The 23,150-nt window shown below is 39.1% G+C and overlaps 4 protein-coding genes across 5 annotated transcripts; 1 reads left to right on the top strand and 3 right to left on the bottom strand.

The window, feature by feature from the left end:
* Positions 1–269: 269 nt before the first annotated feature.
* LOC118277164 (uncharacterized) lies at positions 270–19,394 on the bottom strand. 2 transcript variants are annotated; one of them, XM_050696379.1, is made up of 3 exons: positions 18,986–19,394; positions 2,034–2,227; positions 270–695 (listed from the first exon to the last, which is right to left on the bottom strand). In XM_050696379.1, the coding sequence occupies exons 2-3, from the start codon at positions 2,225–2,227 to the stop codon at positions 476–478; spliced, it is 414 nt and encodes a 137-aa protein (XP_050552336.1). In that variant the 5' UTR covers positions 18,986–19,394; the 3' UTR covers positions 270–475. The 2 variants fall into 2 exon arrangements, with proteins under 2 accessions (XP_050552336.1, XP_035451771.2); XM_035595878.2 differs by lacking the exon at positions 18,986–19,394 and adding an exon at positions 3,089–3,181.
* LOC126910609 (uncharacterized) lies at positions 7,874–9,742 on the bottom strand. Its single transcript, XM_035595876.2, has 3 exons — positions 9,632–9,742; positions 8,712–8,896; positions 7,874–8,264 (listed from the first exon to the last, which is right to left on the bottom strand). Exons 1-3 carry the CDS (start codon positions 9,725–9,727, stop codon positions 8,006–8,008), a joined length of 540 nt encoding a protein of 179 aa, XP_035451769.2. The 5' UTR covers positions 9,728–9,742; the 3' UTR covers positions 7,874–8,005.
* Positions 11,824–14,393, top strand: LOC118277149 (uncharacterized). Its single transcript, XM_035595856.2, has 3 exons — positions 11,824–11,962; positions 12,999–13,168; positions 13,637–14,393. Exons 2-3 carry the CDS (start codon positions 12,999–13,001, stop codon positions 13,938–13,940), a joined length of 474 nt encoding a protein of 157 aa, XP_035451749.1. The 5' UTR covers positions 11,824–11,962; the 3' UTR covers positions 13,941–14,393.
* LOC118277172 (uncharacterized) lies at positions 17,669–22,440 on the bottom strand. The gene is made up of 5 exons (XM_050696439.1): positions 22,283–22,440; positions 21,344–21,522; positions 20,434–20,638; positions 18,590–18,759; positions 17,669–17,969 (listed from the first exon to the last, which is right to left on the bottom strand). The coding sequence occupies exons 1-5, from the start codon at positions 22,283–22,285 to the stop codon at positions 17,756–17,758; spliced, it is 771 nt and encodes a 256-aa protein (XP_050552396.1). The 5' UTR covers positions 22,286–22,440; the 3' UTR covers positions 17,669–17,755.
* Positions 22,441–23,150: the final 710 nt, after the last annotated feature.

Below are 23,150 nucleotides of genomic sequence, written 5' to 3'. Positions count from 1 at the left end.
TTACCTAATGGTAAGCAATCGCCGTCGCCCCGACGCCCGAAACACCAGTGGCGTTACAAGTGCGTTGCCAGCCTTTTGGGGGTTAGGAATTTAAGGGTTGTTAGAAATCGAGGATTGGGAAAATGGGGAAGGAGGGTAATTGGTCCTCCGGTAACCTTATACACATAACGCAAGCGTTGTTTCACGCCGGTTTTCTGTGAGGCCATTCGTGCCGAAGCATGGCTTTCCCACACATAAGTATTGTAGAGGCATTTAAATAAAATACAAGGTTCATTTATACAATTTATTTATAATTCAGTGATAGTTTAAGTTTAAAAGTCACAATGTCTTTTAGTTGAATAAATAATACTATTAATATCACAATTAATACAAACGAAACTTTGTGAGTATAGATGTTTGTTACTCTTTCACGCAAAAATTATTGAAGTTTATTAGTAGTTAGTTAGTTAGTTAGTTTGCTAGTAGATTAGTATATTCAACTACTGTACAGTATAACAGTGGTGTGTATCTCTCTACCTACCAATGTTGTTATATTCACTTCCATGAAATTTGTTCCAATCGGACTGTAGTGTATCACAGGAGCAGGTGGGTAATAACTTATAGAATAGCTTTTAATCAAAACATCGGGATCTCCCTCGTACTTTACGCTGAAATGCTGTACCTCGCCGTAGATTGGGGGTGCTTCACATTTCCATCTGTAAATTAAACGGTTTTATTTAGCTTGCCCCGTTTATAAGTTTTTAAACTGACATGGTCACTAACACTACTGTGGCGACACTCTGACAAGTGACAAGTGACAGATGACAGAAGTCGCACATAGACTATCGACGAGCAAATCAACGGATGACGTCACAAATATCCTGCATCGCACATATGAAGTTTACATGCGAATTAAGACGGATAGAAAATCCTAACGAACAACAGTAGGGCAGAAAGCCCGCCAGGCTGATCACCTTGCCTGGTCGGAGGATCCTCCTTTTCTTAGGGAACTTTACTCGCTGTTTCCTAAACTACTATTAGAACTTATGACGAGATATTTACCATGTCATGGTATCTGGTATTACGGATAAACTTCCGCAACAATTTTACATGGTAAATGTAAATATGCCGTCATAAGTTCTTGCCCCGTTTGTTTGGGTATTTAGTCATTGAAATTTTACCCCCATTCTGATAGATTGATTTGGAGGCCTACTCTAATTCAACGAAAAACTAAGTTTCTTCCGAAACATCGAAATTGCGAACTATCGTGAACAAAAATAAACGAATAAAATAGGTTTTTATTTAAAATAAAAGATAAAACGTTATTTTAAGTAATTTTATTAGAAAATAAAAAAAATCACGCCCGAAGATTAAACGAAACTTCGCATTCGAAAACCGGAGTAGCCCTACTGATATTTGGTACACACTCTTATCTTGATGAACATTTAATATTATCATTTTTTCCACATTTATCTTCATTATGCGTATCAAACGTAAGACCTTGATTGGTGGATCAAACGTAAGACCTTGATTGGGTTAAAAGGAAATAGGGTATAAGCGACAAAAAAATTAATGTTCAGGAGAGCCGTTTAAACTCGTCGGTCGTCGAAAGAATACTAGGAAAATGTTTTTTTTGCTAGGGTATAAACGCCAAAAATGTCATCGTAGAGCCATGAGAGTAAGCGCATTCGAAAGAGCGGAAAATTTTACGTAGGATAGCATAATAAACTCATTTTTGACCAAAATGTCGCTTATACCCTTAGTCCGTCCATTTTTTTATTATTTTTTTTTTTAATAAAAACGTTGCCCCACATTAGGATTTTCTCCTGTGTCGTGGGTGCGTTTACAAACATACAAGTTCACATACACATGACACCCAGACGCGAAACAACAATTTGTGGATCACACAAATAGTTGCTCCGTGCGGGAATCGAACCCGCTACCCGTTGCGCGACAGCCAGTTGCCCAGGCACCGCACCAACCGTGCAGTCATAGATATGTATCTAACACAAACGCAACATTATGCTACTATAGCTAGCTCAGTGGATACTCACGTAGATACTTCGTAGTACCATCCGTTAGGTGCCATCCAGTTATTAAGTTCAGCTTCAGATACCACCCTTCCATTGGGTGACTCTTCATCAAAGACCATGGTAATGTAACCTTCAGGCTTCTCGCTTGGGAGGACAGCAGCACCATAGCAGGCTGCGAGTGCTGACAGCACTGTGATGATGATGAAGCTCCTCATCTGCAATAACATCATATTACACTGACACGGGTACTGGGGCCTTAGTCTGCTATTACAATTGTGTCAGAATGGTCGATCACTGAGCAGGGCGAGAGGGACGGAGCTATACAACCTACATAGCTCCGTCCCTCTCGCACTGCTCAGTGATCGACCATTCTGATACAATTGTAATAGCAGACTAAGGCCCCTGGTTAGACGAGATGATGAGATAGTACTTCTAATATGAAGAACAAAATATTATACAACATGATACTTTGTTTAAAAATATTTTAAAGTGACCATCAATGTCACGTTAAAATATTTTACCTACACGTGTGTGTGAGATGTTTCAAAAGATAAATATAATTAAAATGATACGTGAATAGGCGGAATATATTGTAATTGTGTTGAGAACCTGATTGAAAAAGAGTAACCTATGGAGTTTCTTGCTCGTTCTTCTCCATAGGAATCTACACTTTGGAACCAGCACAGGAGGACTTGCCAATAGACGGACTATTTTTTGGACCTTGGCTGTATGTGATCCCAAGCGTATGCTAAGCGTACGCAAAGACAAAAAAGAAATAATAGGGACGATGACGTCGTATGAAAATTAAAAATCTATTTAGTCCGTCAGTTAGATAATGAAAAAATATTACACACGCATTTTTTTATTTTGTCGTATAAGATAACGATACTTAGATAAAACGAATCAAAGTCTAGGAGTTGAAGCAAATGCGCCATATATTATCTACATATAAAACGTAGCTTGAAGTGACGTCACGCGATAATTCAAATCAAGATAGACATTAAAATTAGTCATCTATCCTATTGACGATGTATAAATATTAGCGAACGGGATTATAAACAATTTTGTTCACTTACTTTGATATATTTTTTATAAATATTCAAAGGTCGTCACCGCTTCAACACTAACCACTGACAAATACTATCTACTCATTATTTATCCAACATTACTTATATATTTACATTTATGTGATTAGATTAGATATCATTGCTAATTGCGAGTCAGATTATAATTGACATCATTAGAAAAAATGTAATTAATCTATATACGGCGTTTAACAAAATACCCATATACTGATGTATGGAAGAAGTAAGAAGCACTGAAGAATAAAGGTTGAATAGAATTTCTACACGAAGTTTCAGCTTAAAATACGTTTAAAAAAATGGTACCAAATAGGTACTTGGTGTCGTATGGTTCTTAATTTTAAATCATCATACAGACGTATCACAACACTACAGGGGTCACTCGCTAATTATGAAACATTTCTTCTGTAAATCTGATCGCCTAGTACCAGTATCTACCTAATTTTGATGTTCAGTTTCTGGAATTTTTTGTATTGGAAATATTCATAACTTCGTTCCATGAAAACATGAGTTTAAAAAACCCTTCCCGTATCGTTTGTTATGTTGTTTACAAACCGTGCACTTGATATGTATACCCCCTTTTTGTTACACCGTGTATATTCTTTATTTAAAGAGATTGCACATAAGCTATTCGATTCTACGCGTGACCAGAAGGCTGGCTATTTCTTCGGTCAGAAGATAAGCATTGCCATTCAACGTGGCAATGCGGCCAGTCTTCTGGGAACGTTCCCCAATGACAGCGATGCGGACGAGTACTTCGACGCCTAACGAGAATTTTTACTTTTATTTTTTTTGTTTTTTCTTTATTTTAGTTTTAAGTTAGTTTTTATTCCTCTTTTTAGGTAACTATCACCGGGTGATTAGTGATCGATACTGACGCCAAAAATGCAATCAGCAAAATTATTGTCTGTCTGTATGTTCTTCATACAAACAAAAACTACTCGACGGATTTTAACGAAACTTGGTAGAATTATTTTTCATACTCTTGGCCAGGTTATAGTATAAGTATATATACTTTTCTGCCCAAAACTCATTAGCCCACGCTGACGAAGTCGCGGGCAAAAGCTAGTTTTTCATTAATCCTGTTCCGATTTTCAAAACATGATATCATGTATTGACAGTTTTAATATAATTATGTATTCTGATCTCTACTAGATAACGCATTATCTGTTTTCTAATTGAATTAAACTTTTGTGAGACACACTGAATATTTTTTTTATGATTTTCCGCTTACAAACGTAACAAAGTAGCATCGCGACAGTCGCCACCTCGTGTTGCGGAATGTTGTTCATGAATAGCCTCTAGAATGGCTTGAAACTAGTCGAGTATCTCGTCAAACAGTTACCAAACCTATAAAGGGTATTTCTTCAGAGACAAAATTTTCGATGTCTATGGGAATATTTTTGAAACCAACTAACAAAACGGCATGTAATATTTTTTTTAGTATAGTTTAGCTATATCAGTAACTAGGACAAATAATATTTTTTAAATAATTGCAGTCTAGGTACAAAAAAAATTTTTTTAAAGCTTGTTCTTCTGATTCATATGGCGTGTCCGTTTGCCATTTTCCGGAACAAAGTAGTTGATTTCGCTTTTTCCCTTTGATACTTCAATATAAATTATAATTACATCGAAAGGAGATGAGTTGTCCATTTCAAAAAAAAAAAAATGCAATCGTTATAACTATGTTTTTTTTTTTTTTTTTTTTTTTTTTTTGAGGAGGGAAAATCATCCAATGACTTTTCTCGCCTTGGGCGAGGCGAGAGGGAGTGTCAGACTCTTACTGACTAAAAACCACCCCGTTCCTTCTCCTGCCTTTCGAGCCGGAGCCCCGGTAAACCCGCTAGGTTGTCCGCAGCTCCGGATTAGGCATCAGCCCTACTGGGCCCCATCTGTGGTGGTCTGATGGCTCTTTGAGGCGCGCGCGGAACGCGACGCGCCGCACGCACGGGTCTGGTTCTGGTCGGGCGGCGAGCTACCCTTGCTCGCCGTCCGCAGGCCCGCACTTACGGTGGCCGGAGATCGTCGCGCGATCCCCGACGCCCGGAGTGTCTCTCGCGACGGCTGGGGCGTGAGGAGGTTCGTTCTCTCACGCGCCCCGCCTCCTCCTTAGCTAGCATGACTGCTTCGCAGAAGGAGGAGACGGCATCCCAGTCCCCCTCGCTCCGCACCATGGCTTGTACCAATGCCGGACGCGAGAGGTCGCCGTCGCCGACTACATCCCTGAGGACACGGCGGTGCTCAGCCCATGCAGGGCACAGCGCCACCGTATGTTCCACTGTGTCCTCAGGACGGTCCTCGCAGTGATGACACCCGGGCGTTTCCTCCCGCCCAATCAGAAACAGGAACCTACCGAAACTTCCATGCCCGGTAAGCACCTGCGTCAGGCGGTAGGTGAGGACGCCGTGGCGTCTCTCAAGCCACTCCTCAAAGAGGGACTTATCGCTGCAATGACAGCGAGCCCAGCCCTCGGTTGCGACAGTCGTTGCTGCCATTCCGCCATGAGATCGCGCCGGTGCTCGTCCCGCCACGCACTAATCTGGCGCGGCAGTGGAGTTTCGCCCCGGCGACGCGCGTCGGCGCGTAAACAGAAGACGCGCGCAAGCACTTTCGCCTCCAAATCCCACGGCGGTAATCCGGCAAGGAGGTTCGCCGCCTCTCCGGAGATCGTGCGATATCCGCGGATCACCCGGATGTTATAACTATGTTAGTATGTTATGTTATCGGCTTACTCACGTACTGTTTTGACGAGGAACTCGACTAGTTTCAAGCCATGCTAGAGGCTCATATTCATGAGCAGCATTCTTACCCTATGTGAAAGGAGTAACCGACACCATCGGACACCTGTTACGCCGAAGATACAGCATCAGGACGATCTTCCGCCCACCCGGTCAATTACGGAACTTATTACGCTCGCCTAAGGATAAGGATCCACTGGCAGTTCCCGGGGTATACATGATACCGTGCGACTGTGGCTCGAGTTACATCGGGGAAACTCGCCGCAACATCACAACCAGACTCAAGGAACACATACGCAGTGTGAAGAACATGGACACTCATACATCGGCAGTAGCCGAGCATGCTTGTAGCGCGGGCACGACTCACTTCCTCCGTTTCGACAAGGTCTCCGTACTAGCGAGGTAGAAATACTTCGTACCACGGAAAGTACGTGAGGCCATCGAAATAAGTCGTCGTCCCAACTTCAACAGAGACGGTGGCTGGGCATTACCTCCTGCCTGGAAGCCAAGTCTGCAATCTGCGTCAGCCTACAATGTTGCGGGTCTGGAGTGTGACACAGTGAGCGCGGTATGTAACACCGTTTTTGCGTCGACCCGAGAATCGAACCCAACACCTGCGCAGCCGCCGGCGAGCGAGTCTAACGAGCCAACATCGTCGCGCGCGCCGGATAGTACGCGCGATTCCAGGCAGAGGGCGCGATGGGCGCGTAGCTCGAATCGCCAGTAGCAGTGCGACAATCGCCGCGTCGTGTGTCGCGTAATGCTGCTCATGAATATGAGCCTCTAGCATGGCTTGAAACTAGTCGAGTTCCTCGTCAAAACATTACGTGAGTAAGCCGATAACATAATAATTAATTTAGTATGTCTCACGAAAGTTACAATAAAATCATATGTTAGTATGATTATAAATAAATAAATAAGAAGTGTCCGGCGTATACTACTGATTAATATGGCGTAAGCTACGAATGACCATACTTGGTCGGGTATTAATAATGAGAGTCTGGCTTCCTGTGCGGAGGGAAACCAGGCGTGCAACGGACAAGCTAGGAGGCGGACGTGCGGCTGGTTGGCTTAGATCCAGGTGTTACTAAGGTAAATATCTGATTCATCTGTGTTTGGTTATTTGGTTACATAGCATCCTGATTACAATGCCTATTTTATAAAATTTACTGTACAGTTTTAAAACTTTAATCTATGTTTCGTGTAAAGCTTTTTGGTTATACATTCGTGTAGAAAAATGACAAGAATGAAGTCTGTATATACGATGAGTTATGCATGATTGTAAGCAAAATCCTGATTCATCTGTGCCTGATTCGTATGGTCAAAACCGCATATAAATCATAAAATAAATTATTGATTCTTCTGTACATTTTTTTACTAGTCTTATTTTTAAATTAACTTAGCTATAAAGGTTATAGCTATAATTTAAAAACTTTTTTTTTTGAGGAATGTAATTAATATGAGTCTGAAATTGCTAATCCGCCCTGAGCAAGCGTGATGATGAATGACGAGCATTTCTCTGTGCGAAAGTACTCGAAAATGGTATGCTAAAAAGAAATTAAAAGAACGTGAAATTAAAATAAATACAGAGCTCATTTACATACAATTTTCAATTGTTCAACAGATTCATCTGTAACAATTTCTGATTCATCTGGGCAGAAAATATTCGAACGTCGATATCTCGAAAACTATTTTTTAAAAACGAGTCCCTCATTCGAATATACGTTATTTGGTATACCTATTTTCATATGAACACGTGTTACAGATCTTAAAGTGGAATTAAATTTTGGCCATATGAATCAGTCGAAGAATCGAATTTCGAAGAACTACCCTAAATAGGTTACTGCTGACCAAAGGCCTCTTCTCCGGAAGGTTCGAGCATTCGTCCTCCGGTTATACAACGAAATACAATGCAATCGTTGTTTCTCGTGAGTTTTCTGTGAGGCTGTGGTATCACTCCGGTCCAGCCGGCCCATTCGTGCCGAGGCATGGCTCTCTCACACATAGAAGTACTATAAATGCATTCAAATAAAAAAACAGGTTTTTATTCACACAATTTATTTACAATCCAGTGTTATAGAAAAATTAATCCTATTAATATTATAATACGTGTGAAATGTTTTAAAATAATCTCCTGGACAGACATTAAAATAAAACTTAGTCGTCTACCCTGTTATGTATCAGTTTCCAAGTACATAATATTAGTTTCTAACATTCTTCTGTACATTTTTATAGTGGAGCGGATCTCTCTACCTATACCTGTTGTTACATTCACATCCATAAAATGTTTTCCAAGCCCACTGTCTTTTATGAAAGGCCTAGGTGGGAAATAACTTATAGAAAATTTACTTATCCTAACACTGGGATCATCTTCATACCTTACGCTGAAATATTGCTCCTCGCCGTCGATTGAGGGTGCTTCACATTTCCATCTGTAAATTAAACGGTTTGGTCTTTAGTAATTGATTTACTCCCATCCTGATGACAGATCGATCTGATATTTGTTACGAGAAAGAAAGAAGAAACAAAAAATATATAGTTTTTTTTTGTATACTCAAAACAACAAATTTCGCGTGCACGTGCTTTCACATGATCAGCGGTTAGCAGCGAGGCGCCCGAGCCTACGGAAGACTAGTAGGTATTTTGGAAATTTACGCGCACGTATTGTGATAATGAAATTTGGTTGTTTTGTTACTGTGATAAAAGTAAAACTAATGAGTATACAAAAAAGTTTGTTTGGGAAAGTTGTTTGTAATCATGAGTGCAATCACGTGTTTAAATATCGTTCACTAATTACCAGTCACCCTATATACATATGTATCTAACACAAATGCAACATAAGCGTAGAACTGGTTAAAACTAGTTCAGTGGATACTCACTCAGTTAATAAGATCCATTCATCAGTCGCCCATTTATTAAGTTCTGAATCAGACTCAACCCTTCCATTGGGTGACTCTTCATCAAAGACCATGGTAATGTAACCTTCAGGCTCGCTTGGGAGGACAGCAGCACCATAGCAGGCAGCGAGTGCTGACAGCACTGTGATGATGATGAAGCTCCTCATCTGCAATAACATCATATTACACTGAAATGGGTACTGGATAGAGGAAATGATGTGACTTCCAATATGGAACTACGTTAAAAAATTCGAGATATTTTTAAAGAAATAAAATTAATAAAATGATACATGAATAGGTGGAATTCTCTTCTTCTCTTTTCAGTGGGTGGAATATATTGTAATGGTATTGTGAACCTGATTAAGAAAGAGTAACCTATGGAGTTACTTGCTCGTTCTTCTCCATAGGAATCTATACTTTGGAACAAGCAAATAGCTTCATTAGAGGACTAACCGACAGACTGTGCTTTGACTTTCAAAAGTGTTTTCCCGGTTTATTTGAAACAGTTAAATAACTGAAATATTCTAACCAGAAAATGTTTTAAAGAGCCTCGTTTTTAAGATAATCACAAAATCAACTGAAACGTATAAAATACATACGGAGCCGGCAAGCTGTTTGCTTTGGATTTTACTTAGTGCTCTCCCAAGCGTATGTTATGCAAATACAATGAAGAAATAATTAACGATGTACAAAAATTAACGAACCCTATTATTTTATTGTAACTTTCGTGAGACATACTAAATTAATTATTATATGTTATCGGCGTGTGTCGCGGAATGCTGCTCATGAATATGAGCCTCTAGCATGGCTTGAAACTAGTCGAGTTCCTCGTCAAACCGTTACGTGAGTAAGCCGATAACATATAATAATTAACCCTATTATTGCCAATTTTGTTCACTTACTTTGATAGATTTTTTTAAATGTTCTAAGATTTCGATCTCGTCGCCGCTGCAACCTGACCACTGACAAATACAATCTACTCGTAATTTATTCAACATTACTTATATATTTACATTTATGTGATTAGATTAGATATCGTTGTTGATTGCAAGCTATTTTTTACATATCATTGGAAAAAAATACAGATTAATTTTTCATAAATCCTGTTCCCATTTTCAAAAAATGATACCGTATCATGGATCACTTAATGACAGTTTAATTACTGGATAACGCTTTATTTGTCCAATCGAATAAGACAAGCTATAATCTTATCATATTGTATTATAATTTTCGTGAGACATACTGCATTTTTTTATCATTTTCGGCTTACATACGTAACAAAGTAGCAGCGCGACAGTCGCCACTTTGTGTTGCGGAATGTTGTTCATGAATATGCCTCTAGAACGGTTTGAAACTGTAACTGTAACTGTAACGTCACTCCTTTAATCCCCGAAGGGATAGGCAGAGGTGCACATTATGGCACATAATGCTAAATGTACATCCACATTTCACGATTTATGTTGTAAGTCCCATGTAATCGGTGGTGAGCCTATTGCCATATACCGGGCACATTTCCAGACTCCGTGCTGACCAATGAGAATTTTTCGAAAAACCGAATAAAAGCCCAGTAATACTTCGCCCGACCCGGGAATCGAACCCGAGACCCCTTGCCCGGCAGTCGCACTTGCAACCAATCGGTCAACGAGGCAGTAACGGCTTGAAACTAGTCGAGTATCTCGTCAAACAATTACCAAACTTATAAATCGGTCACTGTTGACCAAAGGCCTCTTCCGAGGTTCGAGCATTAATCTCCACGCTTGCTCAATGCAGGTTGGTTATAAACTTATAATTAGAAATTATAAGTCCATGTTTCCTCACGATGTTTTCCTTCTCCGTTTATCGGTGGTGTCTAAATAATCTTACAAAGTACATACATATAATTTGGAAAAAGTCACATTGGTACTTGCCGTTGGTAGGTTTCGAACTCACACTCTCATGCATGAGAAGCGGGCGTCTTAAAACTCCCGGCCACTACAGTATTATAATAATTAATAATCTTATCATTATATTATTATCATTTCAAATTCAATATACAGGTGGACGATGACATGTTGGACAAAATTAATATTTTGCGACGAAAATTATTTACAAATTGTTGATTTTAATACAAAGCAGTTGTCGAAACATTAATTGTAGTATAGTTTAGTTTAATTTTCAACAAACGTTTTATTCGTAAAATGGCAGAAAATAAATATTGTAAAATAATCCATTATTAGTCATTATTTTCCCAAGAATCATCATTTACCAGGTGCGAGCGGCGTTCGTAAAATCATCTATTTTCAAAACTCTGGGTAAACATTCCAGACCCAATTCCGACCACGCAAATTTCCATTTCCGACCAAATGAGTATTTCTCATTAACGGAAAAATACGTGTGTACATTTCATTACCTAACTGATGGACTTAACAGATTTTTAATTATCACTGATGCGAAATAAATTTGTCACCACCTCTGCTCTTCCCGTGGGTATCCCCTAGGGATTGTAGATTGAACACGGCAGTAGATGTATCTGATAAGCGTGGACAACGTAACAGGTTACCGGGGCTCCGGTTCAAAGCAGGAGTAGGAACGGGGTGGTTTTTAGTCAGTAAGAGTCTGACACTCCCTCCCGACTCACCCAAGGCCACTGTTCGGAAACGTCCGAACGAACATAAAACCTTACGTATAAATACTTTTTGTTTGCTGGCTGGCGACGGGAAAAGTGACGGCATCAAAGGGAAGATCGCGACTCGCCACTTTCGCCCGAGCAGCTGTACAAATCACATGCGCGTCGCGCGCATAAAAATTATTCTTTTGTTTTCTTTTCCTCATATTTTTCTCATATATTTTTATAATCCGTTGTATAAATATACCAGTACCTATTATACAGCCCAAGTATTTCTTTTCTTAACAGCCACCATCCAAGAAAAAAAAATGTATCTGATAAACTTATATCTCTTTGAAACTGTGAGGTCCACAGTAAACTAGTCAAATTTTTCTGCAATCATTTATTGACAATCGCTCTGTTTTCCTCATTATTCATATTTTATTTTTATATTCTAAATACGATTTAGATATTCATATTCTGATAATTATGTATCGATTAAAAACCCACCAATATCCTAATCTTATCATTTTGGCTGTTATAGATATATAAGTAGTTACCAATGCTTCATGTTTAGTGTCTATTAGTAACTTGATTGTGTGGACGGCCATCTAGTTTTTGGAAACATAAAATTAAAGCATATACCAGAGTAAGTACTTTTTATTTTATATTTTATATTACATAATTTCTTCGTTATCATTCAACCCTTACTTGTCACTAAATAGTATAAAACAAAGTCGCTTTCTCTGTCCCTATGTCCCTTTGTATGCTTAAATCTTTAAAACTACGCAACGGATTTTAATGCGGTTTTTTAAATAGATAGAGTGATTCAATAGGAAGGTTTATATGTATAATACGTGAATAATACATCGCTTTTGCATCCATGCGAAGATGGGGCGGGTTGCTAGTTTGTATTAAATCTATTAATCTATGATTAGTATTTTACAAAAGGAACTTTGTAACTGTCGATAATATTTTCAAGTCTCATATGTTCACGAACGCGAACGTCACCTCTCAATATTGATTTTGATAAGGTTTCATATTGGAAAAGCTCTCTCCATATCTAGTTTTTTTTTTTTATATTTGTTGGGTCGACGTTTGCCCGCTGTCTCGCTATATCTAGTGTAGTCTTTTTAGACACATATTGAAGGCTAAGCGCCTGTTTTCTGCAACCTTCAAAACAGACTCTGATAAACTTATGTGACAAATACATAGATAGTTCATATAAATTACGTTCTTAATTCCAAATCTGGTCCATAGCGGCTATTAAGACATTACGAAACAGGGCCTTTTCCATCAGAGATGTGCTATGATATGTTGCTGTGGATGCCTCCACCAATCATATTCATTGGTAGTTTTGGTACACAGCATAGCAATGGTGGAAATGGTCTCAGTTAAGCTATGTTTATTTTTTTTATCTTAATTTTTTTTGGGGCTTTTATCAAAAATATGTCGGACCAATCATACTCTTTTATGTTTTGTCTATGTAGAGACATGCTATAGATGACTTCCCTACTATCGATACATTGCATACTCGAGCTGCGCATCGTCCTCGCACAGCTACATAGCTTAGTATCAGTAGAAACGATCACGTTTCTACCGATACTAAGCTATGTATAGTTTCACAGCTTAGCTACATAGCACATTTCTGGTGGAAACCCCCCTTAATTTAATGGTTTTTGCAGATGAAAACTTTAACCATCATCACTGTGCTGTCAGCACTGGTAGCTTGCTACGAGGCTTCTGGAGAGTTGCCCGGAGGTTACAGTTTAGTTTACGATGACACTGCCGATGGACTTGAACTGTCCAACACAGAAATTAATGCAAGAAACCAAAATTATAAAATAGTATATGAGTGAGTATCCTTTAATATGGAATACAAAAAGTATCGTATGATTTATTTCTAGGAGATTGTTACTCAGCCAAGGAATACCTAGACTAACTGCCGTATTCAGAGACGATTTTGTATCGAAAACAATAGCTACGGACTGGGTTAAGTAGCCATTAAATGACTCTGAGTACGGCAGTGAGTCACATACATTCATACTTCACACTTTCCCAGGGTATACACTAGATGGCAGTAAAGTCAGTTCTTAAATTGTGTTCGAAAATTTCTCAGTAGTAGCACGGTGTGTGGTATTATGCCCAGGTATTGTAGTATATGGCAATAGGGTCACCACCTATTACATGGGACTTATAACACAAATGGTGAAAGGTGGGATGGATAATTGGACATTGTATAGCGGCATTAGCCGTAATATGCACCTCTACCCCTTTGAGGATAAAAGGCGTGACGTTGCAAATAACTGAAGTTTTATTTTAGGGTGGTAGCGGGTGCACCAACTGCTATTGGCAGGGTGAAGAACTCTGTTGTGTCGTATCGAGGCCCAAACAACGTGAAGATAAACAGATTGGTCATCACTAATCATATAACCCCTGCTTCTGTCGTCCACACTGCATTAGACCAGAGCAACATGGAAGTCAGATTCACTTCAAATCTCAGCCAAGGCATCTCGTCAACAGTTCAGATGTACCAGCGCAGCGGAGCAGGAAGAGCGTTCGGAGAACCAGCTTTTCACCTACTGATAGTAGTCCTAATGTATTTTGGCTATAGTCAATTGGCGTAATTATTTTTAAAACTTATATATACGTAATAAATAAATATGTAAAACTTACTATAACTTAAAACTCCTTTAGAAAAGAGCATACTCCTTTTTAAAAGGCTGGCAACGCACCTGTGACTCCTCTGGTGTTGCGGGTGTACATGGGCGACGCTTATCGCTTACCATCAGGTGACTCGTTTGCTGGTTTGCCACCTATTCCATAAAATAAATTTAAATAAAGAAAAAATATTAAAAAATAGTTCACCTTTAGGCGTCACTTTTTAAATATGACGTCAGTTGGACAATAGCCTCCTCTTAAGCCCGTCAAAGGACCTCTCGCCATCCATTGGCTCCCTGCGACTCTGAACTCTATCGTACTTATTTTAAAATAGTAAATCCACTGTACCTGAGAGTTATTTATACATATATTGTAATCCGAAAACTGAAATGTGGAAATAAATGATATTAATTTTGTAACTCGATATTTTATTTTGAACATTGATATTGACATTTTATAACTGTACTGTTAGCAGATGAATTCTGGTATTAATTATTATAATAACTATCGTGAGATATACTAAAGTAACTAAAAATCACGGTTTACTTACGTAAATAAATGGAGAAAAGCTATACTAGTTTCGAGTCACAGAGGGACTCTTCATCATGAGCAGCGTACGCAGATGCGACGACGTCGCGCAGCCTACTGTGCGATCTTTAGTTAATGTTATTAATTTGTACCTTTTGAGGGCAGGGAGGAATCATCCAATGACTTCTCCTGCCTTGGGTGAGGCCAGAGAAGTGTCACACTCTTACGGACTAAAAACCATCCCGTTCCTACTCGTGCTTTTCAAACCGGTAGCCTCAGTAAACCCGCTAGGAAGTCCGCAGCTCCATGGACGCAGCTCTAGGTCTAGGAGAATTATAGAAAAAAGTACACTAAACATTTGAGTGTAGGAGAGTCATGCTTCGGCACGAATGGGCCCGACTTAACCGGAGTGATACCACGCCTTCACCGAAAACCGACGTGAAACAACGCTTGCGTTGTGTTTTGTTGTGTGAGCGAGATTACCGGAGGCCCAATTCCCCCCTTCCCAATTTTTCCAATCCCCGATTTCCCAAACCTGTTAGTAACGCCTCCGGTCTTTCAAGTGTCCACGTCTGCTCGTTCCATGAAAAACCTTTTTGTTACTCATTACCTTTATATAATGGAAGTATTTTATTCGATAATTTCATTAGTTTTTAGATAAGGAAGCTAGATAAAGAAGCTGAAGATGATGTTTTTCGATAACAATGATAACAATAAGGAAAAATGTGCGTATTTAATAAAAACATCGCTTGTTTCTATGAATGACTCACTGCATTTAATTTGTTGAAACTCAATATGACATTAGTTCTAGATTAGATAGTTTTTTTTTCAAGGAAAATAAACTAAAACACCTAGTACATGTATGCATCATATAGGTACTAACTATTACTTAAAAGTCTTAATAAAATAAAATTACCAATATTAATGATTGGGTCTCTCTCATACGACGAAACACAACGTAAGCGTTGTTTCACGCCAGTCTATGAAGTCGTGGTATCACTTCGATCGAGCCGACAGATTCGTGTCGTAGGATGGCTCGCTAATTCATAGCTTTCCTCGAAAATTATGGTTTTTATGATATAAGCCGGTAAACGAGCAGATGGATCACCTGATATTAAGCCCCCACCATAACCATCCAAAACACCAGAGGCGTGACAAGTACGTTGCCGAACTTTAAGGGTTGTTGAGAAATCGAGGATTTGGAAGTGGGGTAATTGGGCCTCCGGTAACCTCACTCACACAACGAAACACAACGCAAGCGTTGATTAACGTCGGTTTTCTGTGAGGCCGTGGTATCACTCCGGTCGAGCCGGTTCTTTCGTGCTGAAGCATGACTCGCACACACTTAACTTTTTATTTAAAGCTTTTATTACTAAGCTGATATATTCAAGGAATTTCAAAGTACCCATTCGTCATTGGTACGAGACGACTCATTCAACAGAACGTTTGCGCGAATAACCCTTATCAGCAAATCGTGATATGTATCATTGATATCTGTTATTTTGACAATCTTACATATGATTCACTGTTTCAAAACTTTCCTGTTTTACTTCATTCCGATTACTTTATTTGCTATCAATAATGATGTACAAGGTGATAACATGTTTTTTTGTCGTGTATGAAAAATTGCACCTTATGGCAATTAGATAAGTAAAGTTATTGTGTGATTATATATCTTTACAGAAAATATCAAGGTCGTTTTTAATTGCTACCTATGTACCTATAAGGTCGGTCAATGAACTCTATGTGTTAAGTGCAATGTTATAACAATGTGCAGTGTCGTGAACTTGCTGGGATACTTTTTTTTTAAACGTTCATACACTAGGTTTTTCTTCTGTATCGTGAGTGCGTTTACAAGTTCACATGCACGATATGACTCTCAGACCCTAACAACTCCGGAGCTGCGGACTACCCAGCGGGCTTACCGGGGCTCCGGCTCGACAAGCAGGAGTAGGAACGGGGTGGTTTTCAGTCAGTAAGAGTCTGACACTCCCTCTCGTCTTACCCTGGCGAGAGAAGTCATTGGATGATTTTACCCCATCAAAAAAATGTCCCTAAAAACAACTTGAGGATCACACAAAGTATTGTTCCGTGCGGGAATCTGACTCCTATATAATTTTCTTAATGAAATTAAATTTTCTTCATGAATACGTATCTGTTTTTTGATTCCATATAAACATATTTTTTTATAAGATTATAGAGGGGCCCTAATCAAAGATAAGCGTGTATCTATCACTGAGTATTTGCGCAGCAGTGTGATGACGTCAACGTTTCATGGTCAAGCGACAATCCGAACCGATAACTCTCTGATTGCCTCATTGGTCAATTGATCGCAAGTGCGACTGCCAGGCAAGAGGTTGGTTGGTTGAAATGGTCCCATTCCCGGGTCCGGCAAAGTATTGCTGGGTTTTTTTCGGTTTATCGAATATTTATCAGTAGTAGCACGAAGTCTGGAAATGTACCCGATATTTATGGCAATAGGCTAATCCCCTAATACGTAGCAGTTATAACATAAGTAAATGGTTTAAAAGTAGGTGTACATTGTACAGTGGTATAAAAGCCGTTCTGATACGATACGAACTTTCTGATTGTTGTAGGTATTTTTTATCTACTATTTATATAGAATGGATTTATTAAATTATGTCTATCATCATAACAGCCACAAGACGGCTACTGCTAAAGATTGCGTCCCTCTTTAAAATTGTCGTGAAACGGCGCTTTATTACCACGCGTTGTATATTACCGTGTGAATGAGGTTGCCGGAGAACCAATCCTTCCCATCCCGTTATCAAATGCATGCCCTCTTAAAGATTAACGTACTTGCAACTCCTTTAGTGTTGCAGGTGTACACGACCAGCGAAAATTGCTTACCATCACAGGTGATACATCTGGTCGTTTACCGTCCTATACTACCACAGTCTGTCGTATAAATAAAATAAAATAAAACCATTTTTTTGTTACCTATATTATTATTTATAAGATTTTAAACTTACATGGTCACTAACACTAACATTAGAACTTAAGACGGGATATTTACCATGTTTATTTATGTCTACGAGTTTCCGATATTTCGGCACTGTTGCAAGCGCCATGATCACGGATGAACTGGAAAACATGGTAAATATCCCGTCTTAACTTCTAAAGTTAGTTATAAAATTTATTTACATAGTATAAGTGTTGGCTTAAGATAACAATATACAGGCATAGCAGTATATGGGTACAGTGAAGTTTGCGAACAAACTCCAAGACCTATTTACCCGTATATATGGAAACTAGCAGATATTCTCACACCGGGACGCGAAGTGAGAGTCATTTCATAGATATTACTTCCCAGTGGAGTCTGCTGTACGTGAGGGTCGCCGAAGATAGATGTGACTCTTCTCACTATTCTTTCGCTGGTATCACCTACATATTTCAATGTAATGGTCTGCGACTGGCCAGCTATTGACGGAGCTTCACAACGCCACCTAGAAATAATATCGCGATATTAATATTCTAGCTTTTGACCGCGGCTTCGCTCGCGTTAAGAAGTATTATTATTATTAATGTAATTTATCAAAATCCTTAGGGGATGCCTAGGTTATAGTAGCTTTATGCATATGTTACGCTCAAAGATCGGAAACTCTCAGTGAGCGAAAAAATTGAGCGCGTTGAGATCAAATGGCATGTCAGCCACAACACGTATTTTTCGCTATTTGGTCTTTCTGTGATTGCCACAACGCGTCGTGTGCGGTTTCATTAGAGCCATAACACGAATTTCGCGATGTGGGTGTTTTACTATGACCACAACGCGTCGTACGCTATTTTTTCGCTTACTGAGCGTTTTCGATCTTTGAGCGTAACACATACAAAGTCTCAGCCCGATCGGTTTAAAATTGACAAAGTTTCATCTACCATTTGAGAATCTTTCTCTCTGAGCTACCTGCTACATAAATGGAGGACTAAGGAGAGGCCTTTGTTCAGCAGTTGACGTCTCTCGGCTGATGATGATGACGATGACCTACATGCCATGTGCCTCGTCCACTGCTACTTGAGTTTGCCAATAGGTGTCACACAAAAATGAGTCATTACTCTTATGGATACTTACTCGGATAATAAAGTTATCACGTTTGAAAATTCCAAGTCTGCACCGTTGACAATCGTTCCATTCTCGTACTCGGTAGTTGTGATGTAACCGTCTTCTTGTCTCGAGAGGGCAGTAGCACTACAGCAGGCTACGAGCGCTAACAGCACTGTGATGATGATGAAGCTCCTCATCTGCGTATATAAAATCATATTAAGAGGAAGAAGGGAGATGAATTCTTAATCCTATCTCGGATACAAGAAAATGGAAAAGAACTTTTTTTTTGAGTGGGCAAAATCATCTAATATCTTCTCCCGTCTTGGGCGAGGCGAGAGGGATAGTCAGACTCTTATTGACGAAAAAGCACCCCGTTCCTTTCGATTTAGATAGTCCACAACTCCGAAATGTATAAGTACTTACTCTGGTATATTACAGATGATTTAAAAACAAAATATAAACGAATTCACGAACACTGATACTTTAATATTAAACCAAATATTAAAGACTGTCCTTTCTCAAACTTTATCACTTGTTATACTTGATCTCAATGATTCGATATTCTTTATATATGAAAGATAAAAGATAAGATTAATGATAAAGACAAGATAGGAGGCACATGAGATGAGGTATGAGAACTTACTCCAGTTATGCAAATGGGTTGCCGGCCTTTTGGGAATTTAAGCGTTGTTGGGGAATCGCGGATTGGGAAGATATCACTACATATCGAAAAACAAGGGATCGTTGTTTCACGTCGCTTTTCTGTGAGGCCGTAGTATCACTCCGGTCGAGCTGGCCCATTCGTGCCGAAGTATGGGTCCCCCACATTATACTATAATTATATACTATTAGTAATATTTTCTATGTAATATTACGCAGAAAAATATATAGAATTATTACAAGTCTGTTCAGAGTAATTCTTTATTAAATTAAGACCTGTATAATACCTTTACATGCAAATAAAGATTTTGAGTTTGAGTTGGCAGTGCAAAAAATGTGATCTGTGATCTTAATATCTTAAAAAATATATCCGTACTTACCGTGCTATGTTGAAAGCGGTGGGAAAACAAAATAATATGTAATATGTTCACATGCACGTATAATAGTTATTTCGTTTTATTATATTACCTTTGGTTTGTTTTCAGATTAAGATTTTTAAAATCGGTTTTTTAAACACTGTTTTATTTATATTCTTTTATTCGTTTAATTTGTGACACCTATACTCAGTCAAATATGACCATTAATTGACCATGCGCAAATGGAATCAATGTTACTTTTATTAAAAAAGATTAGATAAGGCACCATTTTTAGGGTTCCATAGCCAAATGGCAAAAAACGAAATCACTTTTGCATTTATGATACATATTAAACTATATTAGAGCATGCATAGAGATATTTAAACACGTGATTGTACTCATGATTACAAACAACTTTTCCAAAGAAACTTTTTGTATACTCATTAGTTTTATTTTTATCACGATAACAAAACAACCAAATTTCTCTAGCACGCGCGTGTAAAGTTCCAAAATACCTACTAGTCATAGACATAAATAAACATGGTAAATATTCCGTTTTAAGGTCTAATGTTAGTGTTAGTGACCATGTCAGTTTTGAAAAATTATACCTACTAGTCTTCCAATAACGCGGGCGCGGGCGCCTCGCTGCTAACAGCTGATCATGTGAAAGCACGCGCGCGCAAAATTATGTTTAGAAAGATTTTAGTTAGTCAGGGGTTCTCCAGTCTTGGTGTACCTATAGTTTAAAAGCTAGATAGAATAATTAAAACCTATTTTTTCATAATGTATTATCATTTATTTAGTGTTAATTTTAACAATATTTGTGCCAAATACGGAGCACAAAGATCATGTAAATATCTGCACTAGTGAGTTAAGTCCTACACCAGATCGAGATGTAATTACAATTGAAATGGTACTTCTCATTAATTGAGTATAATGAACTCGAGGTTTTCCGTATTGAGTAAAAGTAATTCTTGATATTAAATCTCCGGGATCACCGGTGTACGTCAAACCCATTGTCTGCTCTTGTCGAGAGATTGCCGGCGATAGAGCTCGCCATCTGAACATAAAATTACAATAAATTATTAACAATTATGAATAGGAATTCATAAGCAGCATTCCGCAGCATTCACTGTACCAGTATCAGCGCGACAGTCGCCGCGTCATGTGTCGCAGAATGCTGCTCATGAATATAAGCGTCTAGTATGACTTAAACCTTGTCCACATCCTCGTTTAACATACTAAATTATTAGATACGTATTTTTTATTTTCTTATGGAAACAAATACTTTCGAAGATATAAAAAAGCAACGTCACGCCTTTTATCCCCGAAGGGGTAGGCAGAGGTGCTCATTACGACACATAATGCCGCTCTACACCCACTTTTCACAATTCGTGTTAAAAGTCCCATGTAATAGGGGGTGAGCCTATTGCCATATACTGGACACAGTTCCATACTCCGTGTTACTACTGAGAAATTTTCGAAAAACCGAAAACACCCCAGTAATACTTTGCCCGACCCGGGAATCGAACCCGAGACCTCTTGTTCGGCAGTCACAATTGCGACCACTCGACCAACGAGGCACTTTCGAAGATATATCGTTTTCAAATATCGCGTGACGTCACTTTAAACTACGTTTTATACTGAAAAGTGACGTAGTTAGCTCCCACTCCTAAACTTTGATTCGTTTTATCTAAGTATTGTTATCTTATAATTATGACAAAATAAAATTATCTTTATAATCTAAAAATTAGGGGATACTCACTCGGCTAATGGTGTTACACTTTTAAATCTGGCATCAAACTCTGCGTCGGACACAATCGTTCCATTAGGAAACTGTTCATCGTATACAATATGAATCATCTTCTCCTCGTCCTCAAGAACAGCAGCACTACAGCAGGCTGCGAGTGCTGACAGCACTGTGATGATGATGAAGCTCCTCATCTGCAACAACCACGGGTTATTCGAGTATTCTCACGCTGTTTGATTTACTTACTTTACTTTCCTGACTAAGGGTGTTACCACACCTATCGGTATCGATCGACATCGGTCGACATTAATCGATTTGTGGCAGCTTTAATTGATCGACGGATACCGGTCGACTAACCAGTCGATCGATTGCCGGTCGATGGCATCGGTCGACGTAGATTGATTATATTCCGACCGGAAACTATCGATCTCGACATCGAATAATCTATTCTACCATCAATCGATGGCATCGATTATCGATCGATTGGTGTAGGTATAAACTATCGATCGACGTCGACTAATCTATTATCAGTTTTTTAAGCAAATTGGGAAATCACGAAACTATGTTTGGCGACTGGGATTCTCCCAGTTGTACAGTCTCTTTTGTGCCTTTAGGCTTAAGTCATTCTGTCTTCTGCATTAAATTCACCGAGGGAAGTGGAAACTATCGTTTTCTTTTTCTTCTCCTCTAATAACATCTTCTGATTTGTTTCGTTGCGGGATCCAAGACAGTCATTCATTTCCCTGGGACGCGTCGGACTTCAGTGTTCCGGTGTTTTCATGTTTGTATCTACTGTAGATCCTGGCTTACAGGAGTTGCAGCGGTATGGGAGGTTGTGGCGGGCTTGTCCCATGCTCGTTCGTTAGTAAATTACAGATTTATCTTTTAGACATGAAACAAAGAATAAACTATGGACAATGACGGTGTAGTCTTAAAAAATGTTGCGGTACTTACCATGATACTATGTTGAGTGTAGTTGAAACACAACACTGTGGTTAAATATTATACTATTTTACATAATCCAAAATTTGGAACCAATCGACGCCCGCTGTTATCCTAAAACTAAGTCCAAATGAAATGATAATAAACACAGACATATTATAATTGGGAAAGATAAGATTATGTTGTTTGCGCAGTTTCATATGTGATAATATAGATAGACAGCAATTTTTGTATTCAACTTTCCACAAAGTACTTACTGAGATGATACAATATCTAAAAGCAAAAAAGCTTTTAAGATGTTTTTCCACCAGAGATGTGATATGTAGCTATGTTACGAAGATATAATAGCTAAATAGCTGTGAAATTATGTGACCGTCTCCACCGATACTAAGCTATGAAGCTGTGCGAGTAAGATGTGCAGCTCGAGTATGCGATGTATCGATAGTAGGGAAGCCATCCATAGCATCATGGCACGTATCCATAACACGTATCTTTCAATATAAAAAATATAGCTTAGCTGAGCCAATTTCCACCAACCCTAAGCTATTTATATGTTACAGCAAAGTAATAAGTCTCTGTATTATATATACTGTCTAGCCATTATATATTTCCGGCGCGATCTCATGGCGGAATGGCAGCAACGACTGTCGCAACCGAGGGCTGGGCTCGCTGTCATTGCAGCGATAAGTCCCCTCTTTGAGGAGTGGCTTGAGAGACGCCACGGCGTCCTCACCTACCGCCTGACGTGGGTGCTTACCGGACATGGAAGTTTCGGTAGGTTCCTGTTTCTGATTGGGCGGGAGGAAACGCCCGGGTGTCATCACTGCGAAGACCGCCCGGAGGACACGGTGGAACATACGGTTGCGGTCTGCCCTGCGTG

This window comes from Spodoptera frugiperda, chromosome 10 (assembly GCF_023101765.2).
Source record: "Spodoptera frugiperda isolate SF20-4 chromosome 10, AGI-APGP_CSIRO_Sfru_2.0, whole genome shotgun sequence".
NCBI lineage: Eukaryota > Metazoa > Arthropoda > Insecta > Lepidoptera > Noctuidae > Spodoptera > Spodoptera frugiperda.
This window is presented reverse-complemented; position numbering and strand designations above follow the sequence as displayed.

What these genes read in the sequence shown, in the direction of transcription:
- LOC118277164 (XM_050696379.1), bottom strand. Translation starts at nt 2,227, where the DNA reads ATGAGGAGCTTCATCATCATCACAGTGCTGTCAGCACTCGCAGCCTGC. An exon ending in TGGTACTACGAAGTATCTAC is followed by an intron (nt 696 to 2,033) that starts GTGAGTATCCAC and finishes TTTAATTTACAG; the next exon opens with ATGGAAATGTGAAGCACCCC.
- LOC126910609 (XM_035595876.2), bottom strand. Translation starts at nt 9,727, where the DNA reads ATGTTGAATAAATTACGAGTAGATTGTATTTGTCAGTGGTCAGGTTGC. An exon ending in ATTTAAAAAAATCTATCAAA is followed by an intron (nt 8,897 to 9,631) that starts GTAAGTGAACAA and finishes ATGTTATTGCAG; the next exon opens with ATGAGGAGCTTCATCATCAT. An exon ending in GAATGGATCTTATTAACTGA is followed by an intron (nt 8,265 to 8,711) that starts GTGAGTATCCAC and finishes TTTAATTTACAG; the next exon opens with ATGGAAATGTGAAGCACCCT.
- LOC118277149 (XM_035595856.2), top strand. Translation starts at nt 12,999, where the DNA reads ATGAAAACTTTAACCATCATCACTGTGCTGTCAGCACTGGTAGCTTGC. An exon ending in AATTATAAAATAGTATATGA is followed by an intron (nt 13,169 to 13,636) that starts GTGAGTATCCTT and finishes GTTTTATTTTAG; the next exon opens with GGTGGTAGCGGGTGCACCAA.
- LOC118277172 (XM_050696439.1), bottom strand. An exon ending in TTAACTCACTAGTGCAGATA is followed by an intron (nt 18,760 to 20,433) that starts TTTACATGATCT and finishes TTATATACGCAG; the next exon opens with ATGAGGAGCTTCATCATCAT. An exon ending in GTGATAACTTTATTATCCGA is followed by an intron (nt 17,970 to 18,589) that starts GTAAGTATCCAT and finishes TATTATTTCTAG; the next exon opens with GTGGCGTTGTGAAGCTCCGT.